Raw genomic sequence first — 23,646 nt, 5'->3', positions numbered from 1 at the left:
ATTTACTTAAAATATTGTGCTTTTTATGAAGCACTTGTTACTTTGAAGAAGCTTTTAACCAGTGGAATGAATTTTCTTTATTTTATAGGCCATACACTGTTCTGGTCTTATCACGGCCTTATATTAAAGTCCATGTTTCTGTGTCCATGTCCATTAACTCCATTACTCCCTAAAAAAGCATGTCAGGATATGTAACATACACATATGTAACGGTTATTACAGACGCTGATTAAGTTTTGAACAGACAGGTTGTAGTAGTTGCTATTTTTATGCTGTGGTTTGTCAAATGACTAGTGGTCATTTTTTCAGGCTTTGAATCATATCTTACATCAGGTTCTGTCAGGTTATTCTACAGGTTACACAGTCAGTCAGTGGGTTGTGTCAGAGTCAGTAGGTAAATGCTCCGTTCAACAATACAACAATGGGTTGACATAAAAAAAGTACTTTTGAATACTTAAAAGCAAGTACTGCAGTACTTTAAGTCAAGTAAGAAACAACTTTCACTTGTATTAGAGTAATATTAGACCAGGTGTATCTATACTTGTGTCTATACTTTGACTCTAGTAATGGAGTTGTGTTCTTTTTCCACCTCTGATTATTAGTGGCATGTGCTCACTTTAATATTCACCTTCAAATAAAGTGGTAGCTCTCTGTGTGTTGTTTACAACCTGTATGATTGTGTGTCTGCTCGTTAGTGATGCAGTCGCAATAACACATTGTAAAAACCTGTAGTTTTCCTTTTATGACAACTTTTTGCTTCATTCTAAGTAAAACCATCCAACTGAGCTGTTGAAGTGAAACATTTCCAGAGATGAAACAGCAGAGTGATAAATGCAGAGTCTCATTCTTACACTTAGAGGAAACAACAGACTGTATATATATGTATATAGTGTGGAAGCTGTCTATGGTTTGATGTGCGGTATGAACTAATGGTGTTGCTATTTAGCCACAGGCCAGGCACTGATGTAAATGACAAACATAAGGAGAGATGATTAACTGTTGCATGGCACATGCCTCACAAGCTTTTCCCAAAGTTTTATTGCCCTCACCTCGAGCTGTGTTACACCCTGGTTTACCTCCTGCCCGTGTTTCCCCTTCCCCTGTCGAACTGTGAAGTGTAGCAAAGTACAGCAGCACTGGACAGAGCCAGAGGAGTTAGCCAGAGGTCAGTCCATTAATGGACTGTGGGGGATGTGTGTAGGGCCATTAGTTTTCCCTCAGTGTTTATAGCAGGAATTTGTAATTCTCTGCTAAGATGTGAAAACTGTATTTTGGGCTGCAGCACTACCGCAGTGAACGTCAGAGTGGTCTTCCTCGCCTCCATGTTGTCTGGCATGTTGCATAATGTACATTAGTATATTAATATTAGTAAAAGTGCTGCTCCCGCTCCACTCATCCTGTAGAGTTTACACTGAAATGACATCACAGTTTTATCTTCTCAGAGGTTTACAGGTGTCTATTAATCATGGCCACAGATATTGCTGGTTGCAGTACTGCGGTTTGCCACTGAGACTGCATTGTGACGCCTCTGTTAATATGATGGATTTATTATAAGAACTAGATACGATGGAGCCCACTCATTTGAATGAAAACTGCACATAGCACTAACACATGAGCTACAACATTTTTGGTGCTTCCTGGTTTCCATGTTTGTGAAAATAAAAAGGATGAGACTGACTAAACATGACAAAAACTTACATGGATTTTTAATCTGAGCTGTAGAGTTAAACCGCTAACATGGCTACACTCAAAGCACTTTACAATTCACACACACACACATTGATACAGGTTTTTTTCCTAGACATATAGTGCTTTTTTACTATACACACATTCACACACCAGTGACACATCAGGGGCAATTCAGGGTTCAGCATCTTGTCCAAGGACACTTGGAGCTGGGGATCGAACCACTGATGACCCACTGTACCTCCGGAGCTGTTATGATGACAGGGCAGGTTGGAGGCCTTGGCTGGGCTATTGCATGCTAGTAAAATCTAACAACATTGCATCTAGGAATGATGGGAATGATAAGAAAGTAATTTTACTGAAGCACTGCTCTGAAGCACAACTTCGATGACTTTTACTTTTTTCACTTTTTGTGTTTTTGCTTAGTAAATATTGTACTTTTTATTTCACTGCATTTATCTGACTGATAAAGTTATGATAATTACCAAATTAGAATTTTACATTGAAAACAAAATGCACTGACTGGCCTGATAGGCTCAGCTGCTTTTACTTTCTCACACAGTACTGTGCAAAGTTTTCATCACTAAACCCTCTGCTGCTGCTGATGATGAAAACTGAAGGAGACTGTTTTAACAACTAAATAATGCTTTTGGACCCGTTTCCCTTCCCTCCTTCTTGTCTTTTTTCTGCAGTGTGGAGGCAGCGTCAGGGTGCTGCTGACACCGACTGTTTCCAAGAGCAGAATATAAAGAGTCACAGTCAGGCATAAAACCAACATAAATAATAAACAGGAAGCAGCAACAAGACTGAACAGCCTGAGATTTCTGGGTGTTTCAACAGCAGCCCAGGAGACACACACGCACATACACCACACACACACACACACTCACACACACACACACACACAGACACACTCACAGTCTGGCCGCTGCCCTCTCTCTGGTCCAGCTATAAAAAGCCATTAGTAATCACTCCTCAACTCTCAGCGGCTCTTTTCACCCAAACGACTTCCATCCAGCCAATCTGCATAAATCTGCATTAATGGACGATTTTCCCTCCACAGAAAACAAATGTGCTTAAAAAAACCCTCCTTGTCTGTCGGCTTTTAGAGGAAACATCAGAGAGCAGAGACATACACACACAGCGTTTATCTGAAATCACACACACACACACATGCAAAGACAGAACTGCAGTTTCCACTGACGACAGACACGTCATGACAGACGTATATGGGCTGAAATTATGGTCGTTAAGATTTTGAGTTTGTAAAGTGATGTTCACAAATAATTCCACAGTTTGTGGTTGTAAACCAACCTTTGTAAACCTCTAAAATAAATCTGCAGGAGAAAGTCGAGTTTGTACGCATGTAGAAAAGATTTGTATTTGTTAAAAAAATAATAATAATAATAAATAAATAAATAAAAAATCAGTGGTGAGGTTACACAAAAATACTTTGAAAGAGGAAGTGCTTTTGTGAACATCTGTGTGTAGATACAGAACAGAAAACTGCATCTAAAAGTTCCCTCCATGCGTGTGACACTGAAGTCACAAGCACACATTTTAACCCTGTTCTTACACCTGAATCTCATTGGACTCTGCTTTGTGTGTGGATTTTCATCATCCAATCAGATTCAGGTGAAAAACAGGATTAAAATTCATACTTGCAACTTCAGTGTCTCAAACATTGTGGGAACTTTGAGCGCTGACTTTTACATGCAGTTGTTCTACTTTGTATTCTTCTTTCCTCACCTCTCGTAATGTCCAATAAGAGTTTAACATCACTTTGGTATAAGTTGGACGTTAGCTTCCTACATACAGTATGCTAGCTAGCTATCTGGCTACATCCATGAAGATCAGCAACAGAAAAATGAGGAGAATTGTGGATAACACAGTTCTGTTCTGACTCAAAGGACACTGGCAAGACACACATGTAAGTCCCTTCTGATGATGAGTACAAACTCATCCTCAGCTCACTTTAGCTGGATAAAACATATAAGCCTGGATTTGTTAAAATAGATTTGAAGATTAGGCTCAAAACAGATTTCCACGTAAATTCCTGATCACATTCCTGCTCCCCAGCAGATGGACCAGTTTTATGGAATCATCCCCCGACCTTTTCTTTAGCTCCATCCTCAGGACAAACTGCACTATCATCTTGAAGCTAAAGCTAAACTTAATCTGAATTGGAGTCAGATTTATGTTAAACTGATCCAGGCTGCAGTCATCAGCTGAGACTCTTTACTCTCTCTCTGGGGGAAAAAAACCCTCAGATCTCAAACTCTGCAGCAAAATCTTCACAGTGAAAGCAGCCTGGTTGACTGTGCTACCCTGTTGCCACAGCGACCGTGACCTGCATAAACAATGGGGAAATAAAGAGATGATGGATGGATGTGTGAACTTGTGAAAGTAAATGTTTTTTAATCTGGTTTTGTCAGAGTGAAATATAACCAATAAACAAACAAACTGTAATACAACACACACACACACACACACACACACACACACACACACATATACACCACATTAACCATTAACACACACAACAAGCCCACAGCCCATCAATCACACACACAGACATATACACACAGTCTGTTAGTCTGCTGCATGGCTGACTTTCAATCAGATGCAGAGAATCCCATCAGCATTCACAACAAGTCTCTCTCTCTCTCTCTCTCTCTCTCTCTCACACACACACACACACACACACACACACTGACAGGGCCTCTGACAGAGCAGATTGGTTCTGTTTCTGCATCACTCAAGACACTGAAACTGCAGCACAGATACTGAGTCATTCATGTCACATCAGTGGTTCAGCAGTGGTTTAGTAGTTCTCTACTGTGGTAGGTTAGGTAAGTTTATCTTACAGCACCTTTCAAGAGCAGGTGTCACAAAGTGCTTCACAAAGACAAATAGTTCAGTTTACTAGTTTAGTTAAGCAGTTTACTAATTCACCAGTTCATCAGTTTTTTCATTCTGCATATCAGTAGTACAGTGGTTTTCTGGTTCAGTGTCTAAGTAGTTTTGTATGTCTGTATACTTCAGTGGTTCAGTACTTTGACTGTTTAGTAGTTTTCTAGTTTAGTAGTTTGGCAGGTCTGTGGTTCTGTAGGTTTTTTATTAGTTCAGTACTTTACAAGTTCAGTATTTCACTAGTTCAGTTTTAAGAACTTCAGTGGTTCAATACTTTAGTAGTTCAACACTGTAGTAGTTCAGTAGCTCAGTATTGTTGGTCAGCAGTGAAACTGTTGAACAGGCAGCAACATAAAGGTAATTAGACTCACTGCCTCATGATTGTTTCCCTCCACCAACCAGCACAGTTACAGGAAATATGGCCACAGACCTGCGTCCTTCCTGAGTTACAGCACTGAATAATGGCCAGATGTGTTTTTGCAGAACATTATGATGTCACAGTGAAGTTGACCTTTGACCCTGCATATAAAATGTCTTCAGTTCATTTTGTCCTTATGGACATTTGAGTTGCATTGTGTCATAATTAGTGTATGAATGCACTGCGTGAAGTCTCAGTGACCTTGACCTTTGACCTTTGACCACCAAAAGTCCAATTCACCATCCTTGAGTCCAAACGTCACTGAGACATCGTGTTCATGAGAATGGGACTGATGGCCTGAAAACATAATAATGCCTGCTCTGGCTGCTCTGGCTGCTCTGGCTGTTGCCAGCAGGAAGGCATAAAAATATCAGTGACCCCTGTCAGAGGTTAGAAGCTGTAAATTAACTCCGCCCATGTAATCAGGACCAGCCTTGCACATACGTAAAAAAACAAACGCCCCTCTTCTCCACATATCCAAGGAGTGAATGTGTCTGAGCAGGAAGCTGCAGACTTTTTAAACCATCATCTCACAGTGGCGTTTATTTCCCCTCTTTACTCTGACAGATCTTTCATCTTTTTTTCTCATATTCTGTTCCTGTCTGATGTGCACCTCATCACACCTGCCTGAAAGCAGATTGTGTTACCATGACAACTGGCTAATGTTAGCCATCATGTCTCCAATCCTATCTGCATCTTATCTGCACATGTGAAAGGGGCCTTTTAACCTGTTTAATATTCACGTCTCCCACACTGTGGACACTAGGATATATAACGTAGCTTTGAAGATGAGAAGAAAAGTAAACTTGCTCAACAAAGGGAAATGTACAGATCGAGTGGAACACCTGTCTGGCTCGTAGAGCAGACACTTAAAGAAGAACAATCTGCAGTAGAACCCATTGATGAAACAAGTCACCTGCCTCACCTGTTATGTCTTCAGGCCGTCTTCCACTCCAGCAGCTCTCGGGTGTTTTCGGCGGCCCGCGCCAAACCATCGGCCATCAGCGCCTCCTCCAGACTCCTCCTGGCCTGGTACACTTTCAGTTCCTGCTCCCTGCACACACACACATACACACACAGATATGGCAGAGGAAGTCTCATTGTCAGTTCTGTTCCACAGTCTGCTGGTTTACCATTTGCCCAAACTCTTAGTTTAATGTCAGGAAACAATAAATACACTTGTATAGAATACAAACACCAAGCAACATTAAACAGTTTTTTCAGCCATTGCTGTTTTATCAAATCCAACAGAACAATCACTAAATCTTACTGATCAATAATTTAAACTTCATTGTCTTGTATTGTTGTATCATTGTGTGTACCAGTAAAAGACTTGAGCACTTAAATTACAGAAGGAAAAAACACAAACCTCAATAACAACTTCCTCCTTTACCTCCTTAAATCTTAATCAGTTCGACAAAGTTATTTAGTTAAAGCCCCCCTCGACTTTTTATCCTTATTATCGTCCATATGATGTTTTTTATAAAATACATCAGGCATATCATGAGCGAAATAATCAGTCAACACCATGACCAAGTGTTTCCACCACTGAACTGCAGTGAACCAATGGCAGTCTCATAAAAACCAGCCAGGGATTCATATATCATATAACTAAGGAACAATCCTGTCAACTTGTGGGGATGGGGGGCGGGGCTAAATAAACCTGAAACATTGTCAGTACAGAGAGCCAGAGTTAGCATTAGCACAACCACTGTGTCAGCCACTGCAAGTTACAAGCTAACAAACAACATACACAAATAAAAGATGCTAACTACGCTAATGGTTCTGATCCATCTGCTAGTCTCTGATTCTGGTCTCAACAGACTCCTCATCTGAGTCTGGGTTTGACTGAGCAAATCAATGCACTGTGCACAGCTTTACAGTGAAATAAGCATTAGAAACAGTAAAGTTTGACAGGACTCATTAGGCTGTGGCAGAGGATGTCAGTAGGTGGTCCTTCAATGTGGCCAGGACACATTTGCGTTTACACTGCTAGAAGAATGTGGCCGCATGTGGCCCAGACCACCTCAGAATGTGGTCTGAGTGATCAGATCTCAAGTGTGTCCTGGGTGTCTTCACACCTGAACTGTTAATACCACGTCTGAACAGGGCCTAAGAATAGATGAGCTTCCAGCCCCAGTTTTCCATTTTTGTCACCGTTATGTAGGAAAACCATGTTAAACAAAATATTTTTCATAGCAGAGGATTTTTACACAGTTTAAAACATGTCTGTAACCAATTGGATTCAGTCTATAAAATATAAAGTTTGTCTTGGGCGTGGTTCCAGAGGAAAAGTCACAGTGTCATTTAAATCTAAACGGTTCATTTTCTGGGGACTGAAAATCAGGTCAAGAGACAATGAGGCCAAAAGTATGTGGACATGACTCTTTGGCATGAGCTGTTTTTTTTCCTGGTTTGGGTCCAATGATGGGAAATCTTAATTCTACAGCACACAGTGATATTTTAGACAACAGTGTGCTTCCAACTTTGTGGTTAGATTTTGCGTAACACCATATCCTGTTTCAACATGACAATGTCCCTATGCATAAAACCAGCTCCATAAAGAAATGGTTTTCCCAGTTTATAGTGGAAGAACATGACTGTACAGAGTCCTGACCTCAACCCCTGACCTCAACCCCACCCAGCATCACTGGGATGCAAAGACAAAAATGACTTCTTCACTGCCCATGTGAAGGTAGTGAACGAGACCACAAGTAAATAAAACTCATATATAAACTGCATATATTATGTTATTGGTCAATGAATAAGAACTAAACAATACTGCAAAAAACAGAAGAATGGACAAATCAACAAGTTAGTGTTTAAATGCAGAGTCTTATTCAACAACTTGCATGCATCTATTGAATTACATTTTCTTTGAGCTCCTGCTTCTCACATTTCAGTAACATTCAAATCTGCATGACATAAATGATGAAGACCAGACTAACATGTATTTAGTTTTCAACTAAAACTGATGATCAAGGGTTAGGGTTAGAAGTTCAATCAAAGACACTGAGTGGAAGCCAGAAGCCTTATCGCCCAGCACCAGTGCTGGACCGCACTGATGCTCCTGTGGCTGAATGGGATAAAGGTCCTGCAGCCAGGTTTCAACATCTCGTGCAAAGACTGAAACCAGAGGAGCGGGGGCTGTAACAGCAGCACATTAACAGCCAGGAGTTAGTAATGACATGTTCAGCTCTTAGGCTGCAGTTATACTCCCTTTGTGGTTGCGCACATGAACAGCTGCAGACACCATAGATGTGTAGTTGTTCTTATACTTCTATGTAGCCTGCTTGGAGGAGCACATGCACAGTTGGTGCCGCTGTAGCGTGGTGGCTCACGTGAACCTGCACAGTCAAGTCCATGTGGACACAAAGAACCGGGGGGTACATGGATGTCTGCACAGAGCCACGCACACACACTCTGATGACAAAATTCACATCACGCCGACCCAAGTGGAACCTCACATACTCACGGATGTGATAAATATAACACTGGCTTTACCAATGGCTGCAACACAGTTATGGCTGTTGGTCAGACCGACATCAGCCTCATTAGGCTCCAATTCTAACTGACCAAAATAAAAAGGGAGATAGAAAAGGACGTTGACCACAGATAGAAAGAAAAAAAAACAGAGCTGAGCCTTTTAGCATGTTAGCAGGTCGTTGTGACTCAGACGACTTCTCCTCCTCTCAGAGGCGACGTCAGCTCTTTAAAGCAGACATGTGTTTGTTTATTTGCAGACAGAGAAAAGATGTCCGCCTCCTTTTGTCACAGGGTGTGGAGCGTGTCTGTTTGTGTGTGTGTTTAGGAGGGTGGGGGGGTAGGGGATGGTGGGTGGGGGAGGTAGTGGTTATGGTGGGGGGGTGTACTGTAGCAGTGGACGAAGATGAGGAGCGAAGATGAAAAGGTGGAGGAGGGAGAGGAGAGGAATGAGAGCGATTTTGGATGACAAGCACATTCAGCTGGAGGAGGGAAGTGGGAGAGAATTGGAAATTAATGGAGGGGAGAGATAAGAAAAGGAGGAGGAGGTAGGCTGGAGGGAGGGAGGAGATAAAAGAGGAAAGGGGAGAACGAAGGGAGGAAGGAAGGTAATATTAAAGAAAGGAAACAGAGGAAGGCAAGGGCAAAATACAGATAAGATACAGTGTAAGATAAGGAGGGTGAGAAGGATGGGAGGGAAGGAGTGAATGAAAAGTAAGAAATACTGCGAAAGAAGAAAAGGGAGAGAGGGAGTGAAAAGGAAGAAAAGGAAGGAGAGGAGAGAAGAGGAGGGAATGAAGGATGCAGTGATGTGTTCCAGTGATTCTTCTGTAATGGCTTCAGCCAGCTGTTCTCTACTCAGTTTTCCACTGGACACGGACACACACACACACACACACACACACACACACACACAGTCAGTCAGTATGTGTCCCCACAGTGCCCCCTGCTGTCAGGTTGCAGTAACTGTCTATAATCACAGGACTAATCTTACTCTTTAGATTATAGAGAGGAGGAGGGAGGAGGGCTGTACTCCACAGGATTATCAGTTCACTTTCCTTTTGACCTTTGTGGAAACAGATAACAATATCAACTCTACATGTTTGGAGTGTGGGACCTCTACCTATAAATGAACATCTGTTACATTCAAATGAGTTCACACAATACTTATTAAGCCTCTGCTCCAGGTCAGTCTCTCTGTATTTCTTGTCGTGCCTGTGGGGACATTCCCATGCTGGCCCACTGGCAGCGATGCATCCTATGCCATCCAGCCATGACTGGTTTGCCAGAGCTGAGGAGAGGAGCAACTGTAGTGATGGAGATGGCTCCAGCAACCAGGAATATGGCGGAAAAACCCAGGCAGCATCCAAGAAAAGTTTCTGATGCTCAGGATACAAGACTGGGTTAAAACCTGGCATAAGGTGGGCCAGAGTCACTAAATCTTAAAAGGCTAATTAGCATATTCATGATGTCATCATGTTATATTAATTTTGTATCAATTAACACCATGTTTGAACTGACGTACTTAGAGCTGTCCACTTGTGATCATGCTAATGCCCGGTGTGGACAGGGCCTAAATGTCTCCTTGAATCAGGACAGGACAGTGAGGGGCAATAAGTGAAAGGCTGCCCGGAAAAGAATCTGATCTAAAAGCTGAATAGTTGACGCAGGTAAATGTGACCTGCAGCTGATGTGCTAACGTGCCTATACCGTAACACCAGGTGTTACACGAGTCTGTTTAGCAGGTGAAGACTGATTTAGCTGCTTGTTTCTTCCCACCACTACCCAGGGATGTCTGGTATAAATTTCTCAGCATGACTGCGGGGTCTGCTTTTCTTCCTCCCCCTCCTCCTCCTCCTTCATGCTTCATTACTCTTCATCTCTCATCGTCTGTCTCTTCTCTCATCACCCTCTCATCCTCCTCCCTCCCTACAGCCGATTACTCCCACTGCCGAGGAGGCATCAGTCATCTGCTCTCCTCTGGTCTGTCTGAATGAGATGGAGAGGGAGCCGCTGGATTCACTCACTGCAGGTTTTTATCAGAGGGGGAGAAGGAACGGCATCGTACATGTCTGACACGTTCCTGTGATGGCTCTGCTCACACATCTCATCACTTTTTAGCCAAACACTCAGAACATGTTATGACAAGTTCATTAACCTCAGTTAACCACAACAATTAGCTTTTTAACCCCCTTCAGGAGCATTTTTGAATGGAAACACGCTTATTGCTGCCTGGTGAGGTAAGAAACAACGAGCCACAACCATTCACTGGACTTGCTAACTGGAGTTGGTGCCAAAGCTGCTACCTGAGGCCTGTGCCACGAAGCGACTTCCACATGCCCAGGATCGCTTTTCATTATCTGGCTTCACTGAACTGGCCGAACTGATAACCTGTTCTACACAGCTGGTGATCAACTGGCTCAGTTAACTCTGGGTTTTCCTACCCAGCTATGAGCGCGACATCGTCAGAACCATGAACGAATGAATGATTAAAGAATCTTTGTTCAATCAAAATGGAGCTATAATAGTCATTATGCTATTATTCAGTGTGATAAACTCTCCCTCCATTTGTTAGAAGCTCCGTTCTGTCTGAATCAGCAAAATGATTCAACTGATCTATAAAAATATCTGTTGCTCTTTATTATTTGTCACTTGATGGTAAACTCTTTTGTGCCTGTCAGGAACCTGGAAGAATGATAACTCCAGGACCTGACTGGTCAGTAGTTGGGTTGTTGACAGGTTTTGGTCTGATTTTCTGAAGTTAACCTTCCCCTGGACAGGTTAGGAGTTCAGCATCAGTTACCATGGTGATTTACCCCAGTAAGAAGTGAACCACCATAAAAGGACTGAAAACCCAGGGTTAAAACTTTAGTTACCCTTCTAACAAAATCCTCCTTCATAAGGTAGGCTACTCTGTATGCACCTGTTACACAATAAGCAACTGCTCTTGTTGTCGTATTGGGATTTAAATGGTTACAGCTGACTGAATCCCAGGATCTTGTGTATTGTTTCTCACGGCTGTGTGATCAGTCTGGTGGGCTCGTTTCGAAACGTTTTGAAAGCAATTTGCAGTTGAACAAGTGATATATTTAATGATGACACATTATTCTGGTCCAGAGGAGTACATTAGCACCAGAGGACAAAGGGGCTGCAGTTGGAGCCACCTTATCTAGCATGAGCACACATCCAGTGTCATCATTGGTCAAAGTTGTGACCCTCCCCAAACAAATTCAAGACAACTGGCCACTCCTAAACCTACCCACAACACCCCCGTCATCATCAGTGAGTTAAAAACTTTTTTTAACCTATATTTATTTATGTTTTGGCAAACTGGAACCATTAGAAAATATGATCAAGGTTAACCTTGTTAACATGTCTATATGATGTTTTTTATATATATATAACACAAGACATATCATGAGTGAAACAAGCAGTCAACACCATGCTGCGTAATACTACTGCGGAACCAGCGACAGTCTCAGGACTTGCATTCCAGTTTATTCCGAAGTTGACATGAACAGCTTGGCTTGTCTTCAGCCCTGAAGTCAGAAGCAGAGACACATTCTTCTTTTTCTTTTCGGTTTAAGTGCTGAGCGCAGTCATAAAATGCATCATCACTCCCCAAAGAATACACTTAAAACACTTACCGTCAAAATAAAACTGTGAAAATAGTAACTAAGGGGTAAAAAAAAAACCCTAGTCCGTGTTTCTCACCGGATGTGTTCGTCGGTGACAGTGAAGGCCTTGCAGAGCGGCTGGGACGTGTTCAGCCAGATGGCCGGGTTCTTCTCTGCAGCCACAGACGTCTGACCCGTGATCGGAGATGAGCTCATGTGCAGAGCACTGGCAATGGCCGACAGGAGCGTGTCATCGCTGGAGTCTGGACCAACACCTGCTGACAGGCAGGTCAGAGGTCAGAAGTCAGGACTGAAGAAAAGTGTACATTCAGATTCATGCTGGAGACTTACTCTGCAGCCCTTTGGGCAGGTCCATGGTCCTCAGGACTTCCTCTGTGACATCTGAGGACCGGAGACCTTTCAACCTCTTCTCCCAGAACAGCTGCAGACAGACAGAGACACAGAGGGAGGGAGATTAGCTGGTTAATTACCTGTTAACGACAACTCAATAAAGAGATTCCACTGAAAAATTGTTATGTAAGTAATAAAGTAAAAAGACTTTATGGGAATCATATGCTTTGGATTTCATTGACCAGCCTCAGTCTCTATCTTAGCAGCCTGCCAGACTAACTTACAGTCCACTTCCTGTCTTCGTTGCCTGTTCCACAAAACAAAGATGTGAGCAGAGATGAGTCAGAATATATGAGACCCTCACACACACATTCACACACACCTGGTGGGCGGGGTGGATGAGAATATACACACTCTCTATCTCTCTGTAATTCAAATTCACTTGGAATAAAAATGCCATTCCAATATAGTTTTCCCAAAGAAGGTTTTACAAAACATGGTGAAGAGAAATTCAAACTACTGTTTGAAAAGATCAAATATTCAGTCTGCAATGATCTGTTCAAACTGAAAATGCTCAGCATGCATGAAAAAAATAATAACTCAATGGTTCACTTGGTGGCTTTTTTAAATTTTAAACATGGAAGTTCTCGGTGTGAGTTTTTAAATATGAAAGTGGCACAGTCCATATCTCACACAGTCTCACAGACTCAACTTCCGTGTTGACACCTCACAGTGTTTAAGTGCGACAGGCTGTGTCTCGTACTCCAGCAGGGGCGATGAGTAAAATACACTCACACTCTGATCTGTGGTGTTTATGTGCTGCCCTCAGTGAACTGGGCTGTTCATTCGTTTGTTAATGTAACATGCAAAAGCAGACAGAATAATGGATGGTGGATAAAAGCAGATTTGCCATTAGGCATAGACGGAGACTAATGTGCATCACACACTTGTTACTGATGAAAGTATATCATATATAGTCTGAAAAGTAAAATTACTCATTCATCAGATTGGCTCCTTTCATTGTGACAGATGCATTAGGTAGCACTGGTCTAAGCATAATGTCGTAGCTGGTAGAATCAGGGCTACTTTAAGTGCTGCTGGGTGGTGTAATAAACCATATAACAATATAAGCCACTGGTGGAAAATAACGTTGCACATTGTTGCACTTAATTGCAGTTTTGCAGCATTTGTACTTTGTGTAAAGGAAACCTGAGGGAAACCTGTTACCTGTTATTCTGACAGTCCACAAAACATATGATCAACATATGATCAACAATATGGAGCATTTATTATAGATATGAACTATTCAGTAGCAGATAACACAGTTCAAAGTAGCCCAGCTTGAACAGATTTTAAATTTTACTGGGAATACTTCTCATTAAGTGACATTTTGAATGCAGAACATTTTATTTAAGCAGAGTATTTTTTTAGTAATAAATTTTAATAAAGCACAATCAGACACAACGAACGGCCCATTCCTGGGGCCCCCTAATTACTACGTCTAGCCCTGGATAAAAGTGAGTAACATCACCACAACAATAAATGTAGGCTCAGACAGAGTGGGCTGCATGCCCTGAAAATAATCCACATCACATTACTACACTACACTATAGTATGAGTTTGCAAGGAAAAACTAATTGTTGCAAAAAATCATGAACATATCAAAAAATAAAACAAGACAAAGATGAATGATTTTCCTTCCATCTTCCTTCTCATTTCTCTTTCTTCTTAACCTCACTTTCATCCCTCCTCTCTCTCCAGTTGCTTTTTCTCTGCCCACTTGTACTTTTCCTGCAGAACACTGGCGCTCTCACTCCTTGTGACTACGACCTCGTCACTGATTATGGATGGCACATGGTAAAGATACTCAGCAATACATTTTTAAATGGTGATGGAATGGCAGATGAGACCATGTTTAACTGGGTCATGGGTTATGTTGCCTAATTAGTTAAATTATAGTGAGATTTAGGTATTTATTTAAGTCATTTAAGTGGTAAGATTGTGTTTCTTTCATAAGTCTTTGATATAGTTCTTGGAATCAGAACTGGTAGTAGAGTTGCATATTGGGGGGAAATAGAAGATAATTGATTTAGGTACATTGTTGGTTGGTCTAGGGCAGGGGTTGGCAACCCGCGGCTCCAGAGCCGCATCCCTCTCCTGCGGCTCCCTGTGGCTTTGGAAAATAAATAATGAGTATTTAATTTAAATTTATTTTATTTTAGTTCATTTGTTTTTTAAATGTAATTCTAAATTTGAAGATTATGGTGATCTTGTAACATTAAAATAAAACGTGTTTAATTTTTTGTCGCTCAAAATATGCATCACAACCGCCGATGTGTGACACCCGCCGGCACGACCCCAGTAATTTCGTTTTCTCTGCAGCAGTTCATTGATTTCATAAATGCAACACACTATAATTTTTTTTTTATACATAGCATAAGGGTAAAAAACTATGTAGTGTTATCTTCATTTTAGATGTCAAAAGGGTTTTGTGGCTCCCGGTGTTTTCTTTTCTGTGGGAAATGGGTCCAAATGGCTCTTTGAGTGTTTAAGGTTGCTGACCGCTGGTCTAGTGGGAGGGGCTTAGCCTCGAGGAGAGGGGAGTGCAAGGCTTTCTGAGTGTGGCTGTGAACCAGGCAGTTGACTTCTGCAAGTGTGATGTATTTTTATTTATTTTTTTTCTGTTTTGCTGTGGACGTCCAAAGTTTTGTTTGCACCATTTTTTTGTGTAAATAAAAGCACCTCAACTTATTTTTGCGACTCAAGCCATCTTGTTCAGTTTCTAACACAGCTGACCCACAGCTCGTGTAACACTCCTTCATTCACTCATTCTCTCCTCAGTAGTTTAATCAGCTGTAAACTGAGATTTTGGACATTATTGCTTCACTTCATCACTGACTGAAGAGTAGCACAACGGTTTTTATTGAATCTTAGGGAGCACTGCATTGTGGGATTGTTAGCATGAAGTAAATTAAATGAAATGTAATTTCGGAGGGCACATTATAGTGGATACATTTAAACACTTAAAATTATCTAATCAAATAAAATGCTGGACAGTGAATACACTGCATTACTTAGTAAACTGGGAGAGATTTCGGACACAGCTCCTGTGTGTGTCATGCTTTTCCCATGATGCCTCAGCATCCTCTAGTGGTTGCAGTCACCATGACAACCTGGTTTCTTCCAATCCGCCACCTCTTGCGTAACAGCCTGACCTCGTCCTCAAGCATTACCATGGCGACACCAGTCATATGGGTGTGTGAGTGTGTGTGTGTGTGTGCGTGTGTGCGTGTGTGTATGTGTGTGTGTGTGTGTGTGTGTGTGTGTGTGTGTGTGTGTGTGTGCCTGCACGTGTGTGTGCATGCGTGTGTCAGCCTCTCACCTGTCTGGGCTGCTCGGTTGCTCTCTGCAGGTCTGCCTTCACCTTGTTGCCGGGATGACTTGTAACCTTGGTAACGGGCTGTTTGAAGATGGATGCTGTTTGTCTGATTGGCAGAGCTGTGTTCAGGTCTGGTTTTCCTCCCTGGAAGAGACACAGACTAAGTGTTGGTGACAAAAGTGTTTCCTTTCTTTCTAATTTCCTCCTTTATTCCTTCCTTCCTTCCCTGCCATCCTTATTTTCTTCCCTCCCTTCTTTCCTCCTTCCTTTCCTTTCTTTTTTCATCCTTCCTTCACTTGTTCTTTTCCTTGTTCCCTCCCTCTTTCTCTCTGGTTTACCTTCCTAAAAATGAGACAGAGAAGAATAAACCTCTAACCTGTGTTTGTGTATGTGTCAGTGGATCTTAAAGGGTTAACTCTAAGCTGAGGTTTCACAGACAACAACAGGAAGTGTGAGTGTGTGTGTATGTGTGTGTGTGTGTGAGTGAGTGTGAGTGTTCATACACCAAAGTAATGATGTGTGAAGATCAGCAGCACGATGCAGAGTTGCAAACTGCGCCAATACAGCTCGTGCACGATCACTAGTCCTGCTTGCCAATTTCAAAGTCCCCTGGTTGTGTTCAAGTTTTTGTTCTCAGAGAAAATGACTCAGATCTTGGAAATGATGATTTGCCTCATTAGGACCTGACTTTGGTCCCCATGAGGACCACTGGCCCCAACAAGATCTGTGTTTAGGCCTGTACCGGAAAACATCCCAGAGAGGTGACACAAACATGTATGCACACACACACGCACGCGCACACACACAGACACACACACACACACACACACACACACACACACACACACACACACACACGCATACACGCGCAGACACACACACACTATTTCTGCACTGCTGAGGGAGGTGGATGTTGGGTGGTTGTATTTAAGACAACATATGTAAGCCTCCACTTTTCAATCACCTCACACTGAAAGTTATAATAATGCAACATTTAGGGAAATTCACATATTCACTTTCTTGGTGAGAGTGAAATAAGATATGGATCAATTTAATGTCATGCTTTATATGAACCAGTCTTCTCATCTCATTCTTAGCAAGGCAGCAAATAAATATATACCCCCAAATGTTGCATTATTCCTTTAAGGCCTGGGTACAACCAGTCATCTGTCAGAGCAGGACTGACACTCATTTATGAAGCTTCCTACTCTGACTTTCAGCAGCAGGACAACTCAACAAAAGAAGTGTGACACTGCTGTTTAAGCACACTCTCAGTTGTAACGCAGTAATTATGGTAACAGTTTTCCTGACAGTTGCAGAGTGGAGTATTACACAACAGCTGAACTAATGTAGGTTATATATGGAAATAACCTAAAAAGGAAATTCCTCTGTGCTGTCATCTGAAGCGACATCCATTTCTGATGAAGCACAGCTGGATCAGCTGTCAGTCAGATCTTACAGCTGTGTGGCCACTTTGGCTGGTTTGGAGTTTGCATTTGCATTGATATGCACTGTCCAAATACTAATATGGATGTAGAGTGAGCTCTGTCGGTGCAGCAGTGTGTGCTGTGTCTCTCTGTGTTTCCCTTTTACAAAACAGTTTGAGAAACATCTGCATTTTTTTTATTATTTAATTTATGATGGTTTTACATAATTAAAAACTGACAGAATATAATGAAATAGTGGACAGGGACAGTACTTACAAAAAGAACGGTAAATTAATGAATACATTTCAAGTATAGTAATAACAAAACCTCTTCTCACCCCCTCCCCTGAAAAAAGAAAAAAAAGGGGGGAAGAAAGTAAATAAATAGATGAAATCAAGTTAGGGCTGCTCACACAAGGCTATGTGATACAGAGGGGACAGGTGTGTTGGTCTGTAATGTTGTGCAGAAATGAATATGAGCCTAAATGTTTGAAGGGAAGTGGTAAATATATAAATAATCACACTAATAACTTAGATGAGGCTTTACTTAGTAAAACCTACAGTAATGTGATTACTTTTTTCACTGTTACAAGTTAGCTAACATTAGCCAACATCAGCTAGGAGCCATAGCAGACCAGGTTTTAACCACAGGGCTGCTGGTCCTTGGTGAAGACGCTGAGCGCCCCGTCGCTCCTGGTGGTAGGCGACCGCCCTGCATGGCAGCTGCAGCACTTTGTCTGTTCAGGTATAAAAGTGCTGTACATGTGCTCCTTTAATAGGCTGCTAGCTAATGCAGTGTCAGGGTCCTGGTGTTGTTCACACTGCCTGCCTGTCACCCTGTCATGACTCCCTGAATAGAGGGTCCTAAGAAACTTCTTAGATGGCAAGGACTGGTTATGTGCACTTGGTGTATACAAGCCCTGCTTTCCTTCCTGCTGCTCAAAGGGTGAACCCGTACATCTTAATGACCCCATGGTCTTTCCTCCAGCTCTAGTGTGTGTGTGTGTGTGTGCGTGTGTGTGTGTGTGTGTGTCTGTTTTCGCTTTAAGAAACACTGAGAAGTGTCTGCTGTGTGGGAGGGGTCAGTGCGGCTGTTATCTCTGGCACAAAGACTGCAGCTCACAAACAAAACAACACACACAAATGCGTACGTGTGCAAAGGCATGCAAGCACACATACTTAACCCAACACACACTCACACACACACACACACACACACAACACACAGAGCAGTCTGATCTGTGTGGACGGAGCTTATTACTGGAGTCGGTCTGTTAGCACAGTTAAGTGGACGGCTCAAACATAGATGTGGTCAACAGTGTAACCACAGTTCTGAATCAGAGATCGGGGTATATTAAATTGATTGTAACCATAGCAACAGTTGGAATTTGTTAGTATCCATTAGTATTGTTTTCAGTTCACTTATGGGTGAAAATATGGAGGAGGATTTATCCTCCCTGACTATTTGTGTCCTATTTGTGTGAGAAGAGCGTGTGTGCGTGTGTGTGTGTGTGTGTGTGTGTAGGTGCGTGTGTGAGCTGACCCAGGTTGGATGATCATCCAAATTTAATTAGATGGATTCCTGCACATGTTAATGAGTCTGGTCTCCTCACAGTGAGTGTTCTGAGCTGTGTCAGGAAAACACAGCTGAAAACGCTGAAAGTGAGGCAGCTAATTGAAGAGCTGTGGACTAATGTTCAAAACAAACACTATTTACTGTCGTCTGAGTCAAATGCCCACAAGACTTGTCTGTTAGTAGTAGTGTTAGCTTTACTGTCATTATATTTGAGTCAAACAACAATATAATGAAATTCAGGTAGCACTCTCTGAGGTACAAAAACAGGACAAAAAATTTAAAAAAAAGTTAAGACAATAAAAACTATTTCAAAACATAAACATTATTTGTGAGTGTTTAGACAAACACTGGCAAGACAAGAGCGGGACTAGTCTGAGTGAAGACAAAGACAAGTCTGAGCTGAACGGCCTCCAAACCAGGACAAGTATGAGTCAAAATATCCACTAGACTGAGAGCACCCACGAGACAGACAAGTTCAGTCAAAATTCCAGAGACCAAGACAAGAGTCTAATCTCGGACAAAAGAAACACAACTCAGTGTCAAAAAAACCCACGAGACCAGGACAAGACAAGACTGAGACAAGTCTGAGTCAAAACACTCATGAGACCATTTCACAACACCTACAAGACAAAGATACAGAAGGTCTAAATCAAAAGATCCACTTGACCAAGAACATCCATGACACAGGAACAAACCTGAGTCAAAACACCCACAGGACAATTCAGAGTCAAATGTCCACAGGTTTGAGGCAAGTCAGAATCAAAACAGCCAGAAGACCAAGGTAAGTCAGAGTCAATATGCCCATGAGACCCAGACAAGTCTGAATCCAAACACTGCCAAGTAAGAGGCAAAACGCCCTCAAGGCTCGTCTCTGTTTTGTGAGTGTTAAGACTGAAGGCCAGAAGACTCACAAGACTAATACAAGTCAGAGTAAACACCCACAACTGACCGGACAAGTGTGAGTCAAGACACTAATGAGACCACGTCAAAACATCCACTGGACCAAGGACGCCAATGCCTTCAGACTGACACTGACAGGGCTGACACAAAACCCAAGTCTGAGGTAAGAGTCCTGAGGGCGAGCCAGGTTGGCCACACGTCACTCTCTTCCTCTGAAGTGAATGTTTGTCAACTGACCTGCTGAACTGTCAACCTGTAGCAGGAAGAGCTGTGTTAATCTGATAATCTGATAACACAAAGCGGGACCACAGCACAGCCGCAGCCCCTCCCCCACAGGTGTGATCCGTCAGTGTTACCTTGGCCAGGCTGAGCGGGTCGTGTCGAAGCCTCTGTTTGTTTTTCTGCAGTTTCCCAGGCATCATCTTCCCCGTCCGGAAGTCGAAACATCCCAGATCCACTGTGTTACCAAGGTAACGGGACAACTGAGGCTTACTCCTGAACTTCTTCCCTGTAGGACTGAAGGAAGGAAGGAAGGCAGGATGAGAAGAGAGTCAGACAGACAGAAATATGGCAATTGTGGATATTCAAAAAAGACCAGTTTCATATTTCTAATTGTCAGGCAATCAAAAATATTTGATCTGACATTGAAGGGAAGTGGACATATAATGAATGAGGGACAGAGTAAAAGAGGCTGCGAACACTGAGAGTCCAATGAAACCACAGTCATTGAACATGACTAACAGTAATGAAGCACTAATATATATTAGTGGATGCCTGACGACTGTTTATCATTCAGAATAAAAAAATTAAACACTCCATTTCATCCTCAGATATCTGGATCATCGGGGATAGGTTGGATAATCGCACTCATTTTCAACCCCTGACAGCTGCCATGATCTCTTGTCTGATGGTGGCACCATGGAAACACCTCCACCCACAGGAGCTGGAGACAGCAGGCCTTTCTCAAGCTGCACCCAGTAGTGTTGTTGCCCCACCCATTTTATTGCGTTGTGTCAGCTAGACAAGTATCCCAGCATGCATTGTGCATCAACCAGTGGACATGAGCAAGACTCACACCTGCTATAATTTCAATTTCAAAACAACTTCATTTGTTCTCAGAGAAGAACTCTAATACTTCCTGCTGCCACATGAGTGGACTACTCCTTACAACAGATAGTCACCGGTCCCATGTCAAGCTCCCACGGTTTCAAACTTGCCATCATTTGGTGTTCTCTGTTTTCTGAGAAAATCAGTCAGCTATGACATCACATCTGACAACAGTAGCAACTGTCACACACTTCCTCATTTTCTGCTCTGCACTAACACTCACTCACTCACACACACACACACACACACACACACACACACACACAGACACTTGTACTTCAATACTTGTGACGGCATGATCAAGCCCCTAATTCTTTTTTTTTTATTTTTATTTTTTTGGGCTTTTTTAATGCCCTTATTATAGCTTAGTGGAGACTGACAGGAAAGGGGGTAGAGAGAGGGGAATGACATGCAGGAAAGAGACGGAGGGAGTCGAACCAGTCTTGCGCTCAACATGGTACGCACCCTAACCACTCGACTACCGGGCCACCCAAGCCCCTAATTCTAACCCTAAAATCAACCCTCCAACAGTGGGCGTCCCAGACAACGAGTCGTCAGCCCCTCTGAGGGTCTAAGAGTGTGACTGGTCCTCACAAAGATAGAGAAACAAGAGCAGACACAGTCATTCAGCTGTGTTTGACATGTAGGTCAGCAGCAACAAATCAAACATCAAAGTGTGTGTGTCTGTGTGTGTATGTGTGTGTGTATGTATATTGTGTTTCATCCTGTGTAGACTTCATTTGAGTCATTGTGTGAATCTGGACTCTGTGGTTCCTGATGAGCAGCACGAGTTAGTAAAAATGGAGCCAGCAGACGCCTCAGCAGGGTGTTGCTGCTGTTCCAGTAAGTTGGCCTGCTGACTGGTTTCCTAACTGGAAGTGATGAGTCACGTTACAAAGCAAATTGAAAGTAAAGCAAAGTCTCAGCTCTGAGCTGCTGATCTCCTTCATGTTAAAGGTCCAGGATTCAACCAGGACAGTGTGTATCTCTGACTCTTAGCTGTTAATCTAGAGCGGTGCCTTCACTGTCCATCAACAAGCCGTGAACGCAGCCTCTGACAGCTCATGAGCGTCACGGCCTCACCAGGCCTGAACCAGCAGTGACAACATTTCCTCCCCCATCTAACACAACAGCGACGAGTGAAGATACAGAATCAGGAAAAAAGCAGAAGCCGAAACTACTGGAGTGAAGTTTGAGCTGCTTTAAGAAGAAGCTGAACTCCTTTCCACTGCTGCTGGACATCCTGAGTCCTCTCACAGTGATGATTACTGAGGCACAGACACACAAACAGTCCGAGGGCTCTGTAAAAACTCTAATGTAATGTGCATGAAGTGCATAACAATGAAACTGAACTGAGGCAGCAACTTTGATCATCTATTATTTATGTATTCATTTAATTACATATCTATCTATTCATCTATCTACACTTCCATAAAAGTGTGAGAGACAGGAGAAAAGAGGTCAGTAGTGCAGCAGCAGTGTTTTGCATTGCTTACAGTGTGGAGTACAATCCTGCAGAGTATAATCTTTCGCTATTATAGTTACATATTTTTATTATAAAAAACGAAAAATTTGAATGAATGGAGGAGATCAAATTATAATAATAATACAGAAAAATCAACACCTTACTTTATAACACTATTACTATAACCTTCATGAAGGAGGATTTATTGCAGGACTGTTGGATTAAACGGCATCAGTTTAGCTGCATGTACCTAATGAACTGGAAGGTAAGGCTGAATGATATGCAAAAAAAATATCACATTGTGATTGTGATATGAGTCACAATTTCAGTTGAATGGTAATTTTTGCATTTTCATTTTCACTGAAAAAATATTCAAATGATGACGATATGATTTTTACTGGGTCTGTACCAAACAATCATGTTCCTTTACGTGTGGAGAATATGATTTGTAGGCCACAGCGTCCCTGTAGCACCGCAAGGCTTCATTTATGGTAATGTTGTGACAGATTTTACTTTTATCAAAAAAAAAATATATAAAAAAGCGGCTCCTGCAATTTGGATATTGCACTTGATCATACTGCAGTTTCGAAAAAAAAAAACACTAAAGCCGCAAAGCTATTATATTATATATACATTTATTACTTATGTTAAAGTTTGTAATAACCCTTCAGTGATTATTATATGACCTCACCTTATCATGGACTTCACCGTGACTGGCTGAGTCATTCACAGGCTAATCATTGACTGACTTTATCAAAATATTTTGTCATTTCAAAAAAAAAAAAAGTTTATTGATTTAACATCATGGCTAAAGAACAACAATGTTATGCCCATGTAGATTTTTTTCCCTAGCAGAAAATCATTTGTTTTTTTTTCTGAAAACATTTGGCTGTTGTATTATTTCATCTCTTTGCCAGGAAGTGTGATGTGGAGGATTCTGTATGATACAGGTTATATGTATTATTATTTCTCATAGGTCTGCCTAAGCAGAGCGGCATGAATTGTGTGTGTGTGTGTGTGTGGGTGTGTGTTTGTGGAGGTGTGTGTGCGGATGTGTATGGGTGGAGGAGGTGTGTGCCATCCAGCTACACACTGTAGACTGTGTTGATATTGTTGCTGCTGGCTCAGGACAGTATTGTTGCGATCATGTGGTGTGAATCCTGTATGATAGAATCTACAGGTGTTGATATTGTACCTCAGGTTGTGATCCCAGGCTGTAGCCTGTCAGTGTACATCAGCCTGTCTCAGCCTCCGCTGAGAACCTATCATTCAAAACCTACTACTGCTGAATCCTTGACTTTGTTAATTAGCTTATAGACAAGACA

At 42.1% G+C, this 23,646-nt stretch overlaps 1 protein-coding gene across 3 annotated transcripts in view; it reads right to left on the bottom strand.

Moving 5' to 3' along the window:
- Nucleotides 1–23,646, bottom strand: part of mbd2 (methyl-CpG binding domain protein 2) — a 29,397-nt gene that overhangs the window by 4,534 nt on the left and 1,217 nt on the right. The window contains exons 2-7 of one of the 3 annotated variants that reach the window (XM_071466127.1): nt 20,106–20,265; nt 15,851–15,991; nt 12,469–12,559; nt 12,215–12,395; nt 5,943–6,071; nt 1,182–1,935 (exon numbers count right to left, since the gene is read on the bottom strand). In XM_071466127.1, the coding sequence (XP_071322228.1) occupies nt 5,954–6,071; nt 12,215–12,395; nt 12,469–12,559; nt 15,851–15,991; nt 20,106–20,265 (691 nt within the window). In that variant the 3' untranslated portion in view covers nt 1,182–1,935; nt 5,943–5,953. Of the gene's footprint in view, nt 1–1,181; nt 1,936–5,942; nt 6,072–12,214; nt 12,396–12,468; nt 12,560–15,850; nt 15,992–20,105; nt 20,266–23,646 lie in introns of those variants that run through there. The other 2 variants (XM_071466128.1, XM_071466126.1) reach the window with 2 other exon arrangements.

The sequence above is a fragment of the Trachinotus anak genome, unplaced genomic scaffold, assembly GCF_046630095.1.
Source record: "Trachinotus anak isolate AG129_WGS33_773 ecotype Australia unplaced genomic scaffold, CSIRO_AGI_Tana_v1 ptg000028l, whole genome shotgun sequence".
NCBI lineage: Eukaryota > Metazoa > Chordata > Actinopteri > Carangiformes > Carangidae > Trachinotus > Trachinotus anak.
This window is presented reverse-complemented; position numbering and strand designations above follow the sequence as displayed.